At 40.3% G+C, this 14,669-nt stretch overlaps 1 protein-coding gene across 1 annotated transcript; it reads right to left on the reverse strand.

The window, feature by feature from the left end:
• Positions 1-13,737: 13,737 nt before the first annotated feature.
• Positions 13,738-14,202, reverse strand: LOC107799535 (uncharacterized). The gene has a single exon (XM_016622656.2). It carries the CDS (start codon positions 14,200-14,202, stop codon positions 13,738-13,740), a length of 465 nt encoding a protein of 154 aa, XP_016478142.1.
• Positions 14,203-14,669: the final 467 nt, after the last annotated feature.

Here is a 14,669-nt window from a genome sequence, read left to right on the forward strand (position 1 = left end):
AACATACTCAAACCCTTAAGAAGGTTGTCATGTCATCCATCATCGGGAAGAGCCACCTGGTTCACACAAACTCCACCTTTAGAAAGAACCATGGCATTAAGAAACTCAAAGGCTTATTGATCACACAAAATTGTAAAATAAGAAGCTACAAACCGAAAAAGAAGTTATTAAATGAAGTAAGAAGCTATATTATTAAGGGAAATTGCAAAAGAAGCTACGAAGTAAAATGCGGAAAGTAAACTAAATATGTACAATAGGGGGTTTAAATGAATATACATAAGAGGGAATGAATATATACATGAGAGAGTAACTTTATATATATACCAAGATCGAAAAATAATGAAAAATGAAATAAAAGGTAAAGTTATATACATACCAAAAGTGAAAAAAATAAGCATAAAGAAAGAAAATAGTGTCATAATTACAAATCAACTACCGAATTATCAAAGTAGGGCCACCCCCTCAAATGAAAGCTAGCATTGTCCTCAATGTTAACTAACCAAAAATAAGCTCAAAAAAAGATAAAGAGTAAAGAAAACTCCCTATGGATCCTCCATCTGCATGGGGTCATGTGGTTGGGTCCCTAGATCCTCTGTCTACTCTGGGGCTTGTGGCTGGCTAGAGGCACCTCCCTCAGGTTCCTCTAGCTGAAACTACATCATCGACTCTGGGCACTATTCTCCTCCTTTTGGGCTCTCTCTCAATCCCCTACTCTTGGACCTGCTCTGTCTGAGCTGCTGGAGGCTGGTCTTGCAATAGTAGCTCCAATGGTAGGTGATCAGTTGCCTTCATCTTATCCACCTCTCCCCTCAATTCCTTAACCGACTCCTTCGAGGCCCGAGTCTTCTTCAGCTTCTTTGTGTACTTGCTCAGCTCTTGAAGTGTTTTTCCTTGATCTTCAAAAGCATCCATGATAATCTTTTGGTTCTCCAAGAGCTTCTTCTGGTTGTCCAGAAGCTCCTTGAGAGACTCCTCTACCAAAGCTGGTATCTATGGCTGTGGGGGATAATTGGGATACCACCAAACTGGATAACACAGACAGCTTAGAAGTTGCGGCCTACATCCAGTTGTTAATTTTGGAGAGTGTTTGGCTCAATCGGTGGGCAGTCAATGGGTATGCTGAGGAGGATGGAATTTCTGGAGGCAATAAGGTAGATGGTCTGGAGGCAGGATCTGGTATGGTAGTGGAAAGCTGAGAAGTAGTGACTACCACTACTGGCTCTTCAGACTGGCCAATAGATGTAGTAGCTTTGCCTTTGGATCCCTTGGATTTGGGGTTGTCTGGACCCTTGAGGTTGTACCATGAAAAGGACATTTTAGGTTTTACTTTCACATCAAAGTTTCTTTTCTCCACCTCCTGATCTTCCAAGTACATGGTAAGGAAGTTCGAGAAGGGGTATGATCTATCACCCTCATTGACCACTCTGGTGATCACCCTAGACATGACATTCCCGACATTGATTGGAAACCCTGCCATAATAGTTGCCACTAATATCGCCCGGGAGACCGGCAGGGTGTTTTCTTGGGTAGTGGGGTCTAGCCTGCTGCATACAAAAGTTTCCCAACCCTTCGCCTCAAAGTTTAGGGTGTTCCTCAAGATAGGAACCCCTGCTGTCAACCATGTTGGGGTGGTATCCGGGAGAGCTAGGTATGATGCCAACCACGGGCGGGAATCCTTATCCATCGCCACCTTCTCCAAGTATAATGTCTCATCTTCATCATTGAAGCCCAGGTATTCATTGATTATTTTTCCATCAAACTTCACTTTCAAGTTCCACACCTTAGTCACTTTTGTATCCTTCTTGATGGTAGAGGCATTGGCGTAGAATTTCTTGACTAAGTGCTCATTTGTATATGAAAACCTACTAGTGAAGTAATCCCGTCCTGCTCGATCATTGAAATGCTGTTTCACGTTGGGGGTTGTGAGGCAGAAGATCTCGCTCTATGAATTAGCGCTCATGAATAAGTGACCTTAGAGGCCACCACTCTCGGAACTTGTGATATGTCAGCTTACTGACAAACCTCCTTTGCCACACTTTAGGGTTTCTAGTCATTTACACACCCCCGGTTTGGGTCACACACCCTCCCTCTTCATCCGGTACCCCAGCATCTACATCCTGTCCAGGTGACGAAGGTGTAGGTGAGGTTTAAGCTGAACTATCATTGCTCTCTGCTGATCCATCAGACGACTCAGAAAAAATTTGAACAGAAGCATGAGCAGTAGGAGAGGTTGGGGGTGTAGGTTCATCTCTCAATCTATGTCTCTCTGGGAAGTCGGGTACATAAGCTAGCACAGAATCAGACTTTGAGACCTCTCAAGAGGGCAAGTACTCACTTCCCTCAGAATGGGAAGTAGCTCTATCTACAGCTCTGATGTTTTTACTCATTTCCCCAATTGATTTTCGAACTGCTAGGGCCAATTTAATCTATCCTCGTCCCCTACCCTGCGAGGACTCTACTCTACCCTTTTGTTTCTCACCACCGCCTCTAGATTTAACCATCGTCTGCAAACATAATCCATAGCATATTGTTAGTTGCTAGAAGAAGCATTGAAGAAAACAGCAGAACAATTCACATTGTAATGAAAAACAATTGCAGACCGCGGACCGCAAAAAATGCATCGTGGTTGCGGAGGTGTAGGACTTAGACTACCCACTCTCTGATTCAATAGCACTGCGAATCACGGAAAAAAGAGCACGGCCGCGGTAGTTGCACCGCTGTCCGCGGAAAATCAATCGCGGTCGCGGTCCCTTGTTTAGACCTCTCTGAACTTTAGCACTGCGGACTGCAGAAAAAGCACCGCGACCGCGTAGAGGCACCGCTATCAGTGGAATTTTCCACCACTGACCGCGGTGATCAAGACTTAAAATCTTAGCTAAAATATAAAACCGCGGACCGCGGAAAATCAACCGCAGCTGCGGAAGTCAAATTAGGGCTCAGCAAACCTATGGTTTCAATTAATCATGCATTTAGCAATATTTCTACATTTTAAAAACTCCACTAGGTAGTCATTAACCAATTCTAACTATTTTAAATTTAATCTAGTTAATACTATGAAACCCTAAGTCAAAATTAAAAGAAAAAAGGAAGAAGAAGAAGAAGAAGAAGAAGAAGAAGAAGAAGAAGAAGAAGAAGTAAGAACTATCAATTAAAAGTAAATAATTACAAAATTAAAGACTAAGGAATGAGTGGAATTACCATATGTGAGATGAGTGGTGAACAATGCAGTCTAATGTTTGTGTTTGTGCAAACTAGGGCATGGATGGACAGTGTTGTATGTTGTTTGAGAGTAAAATGATCGAAAAGTGTAAAAGGCTTTATTACCGCCTATTTATAGAAAATAGCCAGGGGACCACACGATCTTACCTACCACGGCCACGGTAAATCACTGCGGTCCGCGCTGGTGTAGAATTGAAAGGCTGCAATTATGAGACCACCGTTGAGAGCGAAAAATGCTCCGTGACAGCAGTAAGACATTGCTGACTGCGAAAAATGCATCGCGGCAGCGGCTAAAACTTCAGAGAACCCCCATTTTGGACTGTTTAGCACCGCTGACCGCCATCAAATTCCGCCTCAGCAATAAGGCCACCGCCACCGCGAAAAATAGAGCATGGCAGCGGTCCAAACTTCATAGAGTGACAAATTTTTTCAGCTTAGCCCTGCACTGCATCAAAAATCCCTACACACATCTCCCAACTAGTTAGTCCAAAAACAAATCCTACACTAAGAAGAAAATCAAAATAAATAAAGAATAAAAACACATGGGTTGCCTCCCAAGAAGCGTCTGATTTAACGTCGCGGCACGTCGCAGGTTACTATTAATCACTTGAGATGGATCATTGCCACCACGTGGCTGTCATCAAATTTGCCAATGTAGTGCTTTAATCTATGCCCATTAACTCTAAAGATTTCACCATTTTTGTTTTTCAAATCAAGAGCACCAAACGGAGTCACGAGCACCACCTCAAAAGGTCCATTCCATTTTGACTTAAGCTTTCCCTAAAACAGTTGTAACCAGGAGCTGAACAAGAGAACCAAATCACCCACTTTGAACTCCTTGCCACGAGCATACTTGTCATGTAAGTACTTCATCTTGTCCTTATACAAGGACGAACTGGTGTAGGCATGAAACTGGAACTCATCAAGCTCATTAAGCTGCTCCGCCTGAATATTTGTTGCCACATCCATTCAAGATTTAACTTCCTCAAAGAACACATAGCCTTGTGCTCTAATTCAATCGGTAGATGGAAAGCTTTCCCAAACACCAATCGATACGGAGACATACCAATCGGAGTCTTGTAAGTAGTCTTGTAAGACCACAAAGCATCATCCAATTTCTTTGACCAATCGGTCCTATTTGCATTGACTTTCTTCAAAAATATGCTCTTAATCTCCCTGTTGGAGACCTCAACTTGCCCACTAGCTTGAGGATGGTAAGGGGTAGAAACCTTGTTATTAACACCATACTTTGCAAGCAAAGTGTCAAATGCCTTCTTGCAGAAATGAGACCCTCTATCACTGATGATTGCTCTAGGAGTGCCAAACCGAGTAAAGATACTCTTCTTGAGAAAAGCCACCACACTCCAGGCTTCATTGTTGGGTAAAGCCACGGCCTCAACCCATTTTGAAACATAATCAACGGCCACCATAATGTACGTGTTGCCACATGAACTCATGAAAGGTCCCATGAAGTCAATGCCCCACACATCAAATATGTCAACCTCAATAATAGTGGTGAGAGGCATCTCATCCTTCTTTGGAATTCCACCCGTTCTTTGACACTCATCACATCTCTTCACAAGCTCGCCTACATCCTTGTACAATGTGGGCCAATAAAAACCACAACTAAGCACCTTTGAAGCTGTCGTCGCCCCACCATGATGACCATCATAGGGAGAGGAATGACAAGCATCTAGAATACTCATTTGCTCCTCTTCTGGAACAGATCTCCGAATCACACCATCATTACAGCTTTTGAACAAGTAGGTCTCATCCCAGTAGTAGTCCAAGCTATCTCATTTAAGCTTCTTCCTTTGGTTAGAAGAGAGCTCACACGGAACAATACCAGTCATAAGAAAGTTGGCAACATCCGCAAACCAAGGCATGCTATTTACAGATACGGAGAGGAGTTGTTCATCAGGTAATGAATCATTAATTTTGAGGCCATCACAAGGCCTCACCTCCTCCTCCAAGCGGTACAAGTGGTACGCCACTTAGTTTTCACTCCCCTTCCGATCCACAATCTCGAGCTCAAACTCTTGAAGCAATAAAACCCATCTCATCAATCAAGCTTTGAAATTCTTCTTTGTCATCAAGTAGCGGAGTGCTACAAGTTGGTATGAACTATCACCTTGGAACCCATGAGATAAGGCCTAAACTTCTCCATTGAAAACACAATTGCTAGCAACTCTTTTTCCGTCACCGTGTAATTCACTTAAGCATCATTCATTGCTTTGCTTGCATAATACACCAGGTGAAACATCTTATTCCCTCTTTAACCAAAACCGCTCCTACCGCAACATCGCTTGCGTCACACATGAGATCAAAAGGTAAGCTCCAATTGGGTGCGGTAATAATGGGAGTGGTTGTCGACTTGTACTTGAGAAGTTCAAAGTCTTTCATACACTCCTCATTGAATACGAACTTGACATCTTTTTCCAATAACTTGCACAAAGGATTCACTACCTTAGAAAAGTCTTTGATGAATCTTCAGTAGAACCCCGCATGCCCAAGAAAACTCCTCACCCCCTTGACTGAAGTAGGAGGAGGAAGCTTTGAGATCACTTCAATTTTAGCCTTGTCCACCTCTATGCCGTGCTTTGAGATCTTATGGCCGAGGACAATGCCCTCCTCCACCATAAAATGGCATTTTTCCCAATTAAGCACAAGATTGGTCTCTCCACGCCGGGCCAACACCTTGTCAAGATTCCTCAAACATTCATCAAAAGAGTCATCCACAACACTGAACCTTTGCATCCAACTACTTGATCACTTTCTTTTTGACAACCTCTTGCATAGCCTCATTCAACCTTCGTTAATGTTCCACGAAGGGCTTGGCATCATCTTCAAGTATAATTTTGTGCATGCAAAAGGTGGGGCTTATTTCCTGAATATCAGTTAGAGTCCATCCAATTGCCTTTTTTTCTTCTTTGGAGCACCTCCAGTGTCGCATCTACCTGCACATTAGTAAGACAAGACGAAAGAATAACAGGTAAAGTTGAACTAGGGCCTAAGAATTCATACCTGAGATGTGAGGGCAAAGGCTTCAACTCCAAAATGGGAGGTTCCTAAATTGAGGGCTTTGTTGGTGGAGTCTTTCTGTTCTCAAGATCCAAAGAGAGCTTTCGAGGCTCATAAGAGTAAGAGCCCATTCCATGCAAAGCATTGACACACTCTTCCCCACCTTCATCCTCATTCACATCCAGATTCAACAATACTGCTTCTAGAGGGTCCTCCACATTGATCATTGTACCAGTATCATCAACTATCACTACAAGATCCACAAAAGAGCACACTTCAGTATTATTTGGCTGCTTCATTGATTTGCACACATGAAAGACCACTTTTTAATCACCCACCCGGAAGGTGAGCTCCCCTGCTTCCACATCAACCAATGCCTTCCCAGTAGCAAGGAAAGGTCTTCCCAATATGATCGGAACCTCATAATTGACCTCACAGTCCATAATCACAAAGTCATCAGGTAGAATAAACTTGTCCACTCGAATAAGAACATCATCGATAATACCAAGCGGCCTCTTCATTGTTCTATCCGTCATTTGCAACCTCATTGAAGTAGCCCTCGGTTGACCAATACCCAAAGTTTTGAACATGGAGTAAGGCATCAAATTGATACTCTCTCCCAAATCGCACAATGCCTTTGCAAAATCCGGGCTCCCAATGGTACATAGAATGGTGAAAGCACCGGGATATTCAAGCTTTGGAACCATAGAGTGCACAATTGTACTTATTCAATGAGTCATTTTTATGGTCTCACAATCCATGGATCTCTTTGTAGTCACCAAGTCTTTCATGAACTTGACGTAACCCGGCATTTTCTCAAGAGCTTTCACCAAAGGAACATTGATTGATAAGCTCTTCATCATGTCAATAAATTTCCTAAATTGGTTCTCATTCTTTTGCTTCGCAAGCATTTGAGGGTAAGGTGGAGGAGGCCTTAGCAAGGGAGCCTTAGCCCAGGGCACTACCGTTTCCGGTATGTCTATTACGTGTTCCCTAGACTGGTTCACATTATCTTAAGTCTCCACCTCATTATCATTAATATCAATTCTCACTTCCGGATTCAAATTCTCTTCACTCACTTGCTCATAAACTATAGGAACATCATCATCTTGTACTTCAACCACATCACTCACAATTTCTTTTTTCTTGGAGGCATTCACATCACCACCTCGGCCACTTCTAGTAATCACCGCCATTGCATGCCCAGTGTTGTTCCCACTCTTTGGGTTTACTACCGTATCACTAGGTAGCGCCCTCTTAGGTCGAGTATTCAAAGATTGTGAAATCTAGCCAAGTTGAACCTCCAAATGTTGGATTGAAGTATTGTGGGATGCCAACTGGGCATCAGAGTCGGCGTTCTTCTTTATCATTTGTTCAAACATCATCTCAATCCCTCCCATCTCATTGTTCGACGAGCTAGGACCTTGAGAAGGAAATGGGGGTAGGTTGTTTAGTTGTTGAAACATCGAAGGTCTTTGAAAGTCTTGCCCCCGATTCCCTTGGTTGCCATTATTCCAACCCACTTGGTTGTTGTTTGCTCCCCAATTGTTGTTGTTGCCACTCTAGTTGCCCTGGTTGTTCAAGTTGCCCCAATTCTGATTGTTGTTCCCCCAATTGCCATTGCCTTGTTGGTTTTGATTCCCCAATTTCCTTGGGATCTCCACTATTGTTGTTGGTTAGGAGCATTGCCCCTTTGTCCTTGGTAATTGTTCACGCACTGCACCTCTTCACTTTGCTCATCATAGCCATCATCTTGATTGAAACCACCACAACCTTGCTCATATTGATCGGGACTACCTTGACCTTATTGACCTCTTTGTCGCCTCTTGTTGAACAACATGTTGACACCTTCCATAGCATTTACTTGTATAGGAGCTTGAACTTGTTGCAATTGAGCTTTTGCCAACTAATTCATTGTTGTAGTTAACTCTGCTATTGCATGGCCATGATCATGGAGCTCTTTGTGCAAGTGGATGACAGTGGGGTCACTCTGTGGCACATTAACTCGACTTTGCCAAGTTGAGGAAGTATCTGTCATCTCATCCAATATCTCACACGCCTTAGCATAAGGTGTGTTCATAAAATTTTCCCCTGCTAGCTGGTTAACTATACACTAATTGGTCGTGTTAATTCCATAGTAGAATGTCTGTTGAATCATTTCTTCGGTCATGTCATTATTCGGACATTATTTCACCATTGTCCAATATCTCTCCCAGATCTCATGAAGTGGTTCATTAGGTTCCTGTTTGGAGGCCAAAATCTCATCTCTCAAAGTCGCCATATGCCCTGGCAAGAAAAACTTGGCTATTAACTTGTCCGCCAACTCATCCCATGTAGTGATGGAATGGTTGGGAAGCCTTTCAAGCCAGTCCAAAGCTTTCCCTCTAAGTGAGAAAAGGAACAATCTCAACCGAAGTGCATCTTCTGACACATTTGTTTGCTTGCTTCCCCAACAGGTATCCATAAAGCCTTTAATATGTTTATATGCATTCTGATGGGGAGCACCTGTGAAATACCCTCGCTGCTCCAATAAGTCAACATCACATTTGTAATTTGAAAATTGCCCGCCCAGATTAGGGATGGGACAATTGCACTTGCGTATCCTTTATTTGGAAGCATGCGAGGAGTCACTCTTGGAGGTGGCGGGGGAGGGTCTGGAACATTATCATTGGCCTGGCAGCCTCTCCTTTGAGCTTGAGGCACTATAGGTACCTCATCATCAATATTATCATCTACCTCCTCCCCCTGAATAGCATTTCCAAGATTATCGTTGTTTGCCATTTTATACCTGAATTAATGACACACACACGTTAGTAACACAGAAGAAAAGAAAAATAAAACACAAAACTAGTAAAATAGATAGCCAAAACCGTTTAGCTCCCCGGCAACGGCGCCAAAATGTGTCGAGCGGTCGATGCAGATTTTACCCGAGAAGGTCGGGATCGAATCCATAGGGAGCTAATATAATGTTTGGAGTTGGATTCCTATCTAATCTAGCAGTGTGTAGTGCTCTTGATTGCACTTCCAATTATTCTTTTGTTTGTTTCCTATTTCTAATTTTATACTAATGATGCATGAAATTAAGCTAAGTAGATATTTTTTTAGGGTTTTCTAAATGGGTAAAGAGGCACTAGGGAAGTGACTTACTCCTAGGTGAATATCTAACGGAATCTAGAACTTAGGGCAATAATGTTATTGTTGGGATCATGATATAGCCAATGCACGAAGATAGTCACTCTATACCTCTCGGTAGTTTGAGTGACTTTTCCCTAATTGGCTTTCTCAAGCCCAATTGGGTGTTCAATTTGTGCAAGCAAAGTTGGCTCAAGTCGGGTATTACTATCTCTAGGTTTAACCCTTTAATTGGGGCTATCAATCTTTTGAATGGACCCCAATTCCTTGTTGGCCTGAATTTCCTCGACTTAAGCTCTCTTTCTCAAGAAGAGCCTAAGTCAAAAAGGTACAATTGGCGTTTGCAACCACCAATTCAACATAAAAAGCACAAATCAGGCCAAATATCAATCACCCATAAACATTTAAGCCCTAAAATAGGAGACCCATAAAATACCCACACTAGGGTTGAGCCACAACCCTAGCTAATGGGTTTAGCTACTCATAATTGAAGAAGAAATCATAGATTGAGATGAAAAATAAACCATAAAAATTAATTACAAGATAAAAGTCTAAGATTAATTGTTAAACAAGCTCTAAATTTACTCTAAAAAGCAAAAACGGTGGTTTCACGTGCTCACGAAACAAAAGATGATCTAAAAATCTGAAAAAGAAGTATTTATACACAGCTAAATTTTTTGGACAAAAATGCCCCTAACGGAGGTACCGCTGACAGCGAAAAATGGACCGCTGCAGCGGTAAGGCTACCCCGTCGCATAAAATCAAGCGCGGACCGCGGTCTTCAACTTTAAGCTCAACTTCAGGCTCTCTGAACCTCTTCTCCGTGGACCGCGGTAAAAGGACCGTTGTCGCGGTGGAGGCACCGTTACCGCATAAACGCATCACGGTCAGCAGTGACTTGAAAAGTTCATAATTGAAACTCTCTAATCTTTGCCACCGTGGACCACAAAATCAAGACTGCCTCAACTGTGGATCCTTCGCGTCCGCAGTGGATTTTCCGCTGTAGCGCTCAATTGACTCAGCTTTGACTTGTGCAGGTTTCACTCCCTTTTGAGCTGGTTTTGACTTTCTTGTCTCTTTTTGACCAAACACTGCAAGCAAGCACAATAAGTTAGCTTTTGGGAATACTTGTATACATTTTTAATACAAAACTCAAGCAAAAAGGAGCATAAAATAGACAAGAATCCCTAGTTATCAGCTGACAAACCACTTTTACCTGAAAAAGAGGTTATATAATCTCCGTATGAATGAAGGTACACTTGTTAATACTCACCTTGATGCATTTAATTCAATTATAATAGACTTGAAGAACGTGGATATCAAAATTGAGAGTGAGGATCAGGCCTTGATTGTGTTATATTCTTTACCACAGTCTTATAATACTTTTGTCGATAGGCTGCTATATATGAAAGACAATATTTTACAGTAAGATGTTACTAATGCACTAAAATATAAAGAGTTGAAAAAGAGATTTCCAGATAGCTGAACTGAAGGTAAGGGTCTTGCGAGTAGAGGAAGAACACAACAAAAGGACTTTAACAGAAAAAAACCAACCACAAGATCGAAGTCTAAAGCAAGGAAGCAGAATTATTATGAGTGCGGGGAGCAAGGTCACTACATGAGAGATTGTCCCAAGCTGAAAGAGAAAAGATGGAAGCAGAAAATAGATAATTCAGAAAATATTGTTGATACTGACAATAATTCTAATGATAGTGATTATGTAAAGGAAGTCTGTGCCATGAGTTCTAGTCATGGGCAGAACTACTGGGTTCTTGATTCTGGTGCTACTTTTCACATGTGTCCACAAAAGAATTTATTTGTAATTTACAAGCAGATGAATGGGATTGTCTACATGGGACATGATAATCCATTACCAGTGGTAATTGTTAACTTCAGATTGAGAATATTTAATGGAATTATCAGAAACATTTAGTGTTGGCATGTTCCTCGGATGAAGAGAAATTTGATTTCTCTTTCAATATTGGATGATCAAGGGTATAAGTTTAACTCCGAGAATAGAATACTTAAAGTGTGTAAAGGCTCCATGGTATTCATGAAGAGTAAACTATATTCTAAATTATATTATTTTCAGGCCAGTGTAGTTGAAGGGGAAGTTGTTGTAGCTTTTGGGAAAAGTAGTCTAAATCAGTCTCAGTTGTGGCACTTGCGACTTGGTCATATGAGTGATAAGTGAACGTCTTTGTTGAGTAAGAAAAATTTGTTGGATGAGTACAAAAATCAAGTTTTGAATTTTTGTGAGTATTGTGTGTTTGGTAAATAGATAAGAGTGAAGTTTAGCAAGAAGGTCGATCACAAGTAGAGACAAGTTAGATTATATACATTCAAACTTGTGGGGTCCAAACAGAGTTCCCTCCAATAGTAGTGTCAGGTATTTTATGACTTTTATTGATAATTACTCAAGGATAGTGTGAGTGTATTTTCTAAAAACAAAAGATGAAACATTTCGACATTTGTTAACTGGAAGACGATGATGAGAGGCAGACGGAAAGAACATAAGCGTTTTCGAATTGACAATGGATTGGAATTTTGTAATTCTGAGTTCAATAATTTCTGCAGCAGAGAGGGCATAGTGAGACACTACACTTTTGTCAGAACACCACGACAGAATGGTATTACATAACATAGTGAACAGAATACTTTGTGATTGGGAAAGAAGCATGCTTTCACACTCACGTGTTAGCTAGCAAGGATTTTTGGGTTAAAGCAATCAATACAGCTTGTTATTTGGTTAACAGATCTTTATCCATAGCTATTGAGTTCAAAACTCCTTTTGAGGTATGGTCTGGTTCGCATGCTGATTATTCAAATTTAAGGATATTTGGTTGTCCTGCTTATACTCATGTGAGGGATGGAAAACTAGAGCCGAGGGCAAAGAAATGTATATTTCTAGGGTATGTAACTGGAGTGAAAGGTGATAGATTGTGGTGTACAGATCAAAAGACTACAGGGCTAATTATTAGTAGGGATGTAACATTCAATGAATCTTCCTCACTGGACAGTCAGAGGGAGAAGGCAATAGCAGAAATAGTTTGCGGTGTCAGTGACTGCATAGAGCTAGAAATTGAATCTCCATTAGGTCAACCCAGTAATTTCAAAGTAAAGAAAGTGGAGGAGATGCAAAATATTGATCAAGATGATAATATTGATGCACCTATGCAACATCAACCATGTAGCATTGTAACAGGCAGAGAGAAGAGAGTGATCAACCGACCGCAAAGATTTGCAAACGTAGTTGATGGAAATCTTTTTGGATATATGAATCCTGTGGGATTTGCTTTGCAGAGACCGTTGATGATTTTGCTTGTTATAGTTACCCAGAAGCTATTCTTAGTACAGAACCGAATTGACATATTAGTGATATGGCTGTAGATATTGAGTCTCTTAACAAGTTTAGGCGTTGCCTAGACTTGGTTGATGTGTGCGAAAATGGATAGAGCTCTTGCGAGGGCTGAGAGCAAGGTAGAGAGATGTTGTTCCTATTGATGAAGAGAATTCAAGTCAAGGAGAGGGTTTATTATTTCGTGGCTTGAATTTTTTTCTTATATTTTTAGAAAACCCATAATTCCTATAGGTTTGGGAAAAGTTATTGCCCTTGTCAAATTGGGAAATCTTTCTCTTATAGGTTTGGGACTATTTGAGATCTATATATAGGGGTTGTAGTTGAGAATTTTAAAGAATGTATTGTAGTTTTCTATTCATAGTGGAAACTGCCCCGAAAATTAGGCTTAACCGAACCTGTTACGCAATATTAGATACACTTTATTATTGAGGAAGTAATATAGATTAAGCCGAATGGCAGAAAAAGACTAGTTGCTCTTTGGGCGGACCCTTCCTACTGAAATCCATAATGTTTTATGACTCGACTATTAAATTTGCTTCGGTCAATATAAATTGAGCATTGGATCATAAATTGCACAACTGGAGAACATCTTTTCAATTTGTCTCTTTTTTCTTTTCTCTAATTTGTAAATATTAAGTTGTTAAAAGTTGATACATTATAGAACAAAGTAGTTAAAATCATACAATAAAACATTTGTTTGTCTCTTTTCTTTCTTTTAATTTGTTGACAAAGTTCTCTCATGGGACTTTTCTCTTAAACAGTTATTGCAAAAACGAACAAAAAAATGTTCAATCTACAATCCACATATCACAGTTCTTACTAGTACATAGATCAAACATATTGAAGCTTTCAAATCCCAAATCCTTATGGAAAATGTTGTCTTACAAGGCAAAATGAAGAAGAAGAAAAAAACCAATAAAACAAATACCCAAACAAACAGGTAACAAAGATGATTTTTATACACTTACAATTAGCAAACACTGGAAAAAGAAGAAAGAAATCAATCAACAAAGTTCAGTTCTTGTCTTTTTCCTAACAGAAATACAACCTCTTTGATGATCTCTAAATATTCTAATCTCAGAACAATCCCTCAAATCCTCAAGACTTATATACTGCTGCTTCACCATTCTTGAGAAATCACAACCAGTATCATTAATCCAAATATAAGGGTGACAAGATTCATCATAATAATAAAGCAAACTCTTCATTCCACTTTCATTATTATTCCCAAATTTATTACCACCTGGCATATAAGCCTTGTATATTTTCTTGGAATTTAGCCTCTTTGATGATCCTGCCTTCAAAGTATGAACTTTCTTCAAGATTGAACCAACCCTTATCTGCAATTCAATTGGTTTATCACTAAAATTCCAAATTCTTGTACCAAAACTAGAGACTTGAGCTTGATCTTTGCACCCATTGAAGCATTTTACAAAAGAAACTAGGCTAAAATTACTGCCACCTTCCATTTCATTATGTGTATGAAAGTTTGGAATTTTTTGGTCACTATGGCTAGCTTTTTAAAGGGTCTAGAGAAAACGAAAATAATCATATATGTGCTGTAACTTTCGGCCAATTGCTATATATTCCAAACTTTCGCTATTAAGTGATTCTGATATTCTTGGATTTGTGGGCCATTGGAAATGTTACTTATTTGGTTAGGCAGTGAGAAATTTTAATTTTATTAGCTGTGAGACTATGACACTTTTTTATTTTTATTTTAAGGAGTAACATGATATGTATAATATGAACAATTTCATAAAGACACCTATATCTTTCAGCGATAGAGAAGTGTCTCTCCACACTTTGAAATTACATACACGGTCGTTTGGTACGATGGATAAGCAAAAATAACTTTGGATAAAAATTTAGTACCGCCATATTTCTTATTTGATTATTAATTCTAAGATTAAAAATTGTACTGGGATAACTTATA

The sequence above is a fragment of the Nicotiana tabacum genome, chromosome 7, assembly GCF_000715075.1.
Source record: "Nicotiana tabacum cultivar K326 chromosome 7, ASM71507v2, whole genome shotgun sequence".
NCBI lineage: Eukaryota > Viridiplantae > Streptophyta > Magnoliopsida > Solanales > Solanaceae > Nicotiana > Nicotiana tabacum.

What these genes read in the sequence shown, in the direction of transcription:
- LOC107799535 (XM_016622656.2), bottom strand. Translation starts at nt 14,202, where the DNA reads ATGGAAGGTGGCAGTAATTTTAGCCTAGTTTCTTTTGTAAAATGCTTC.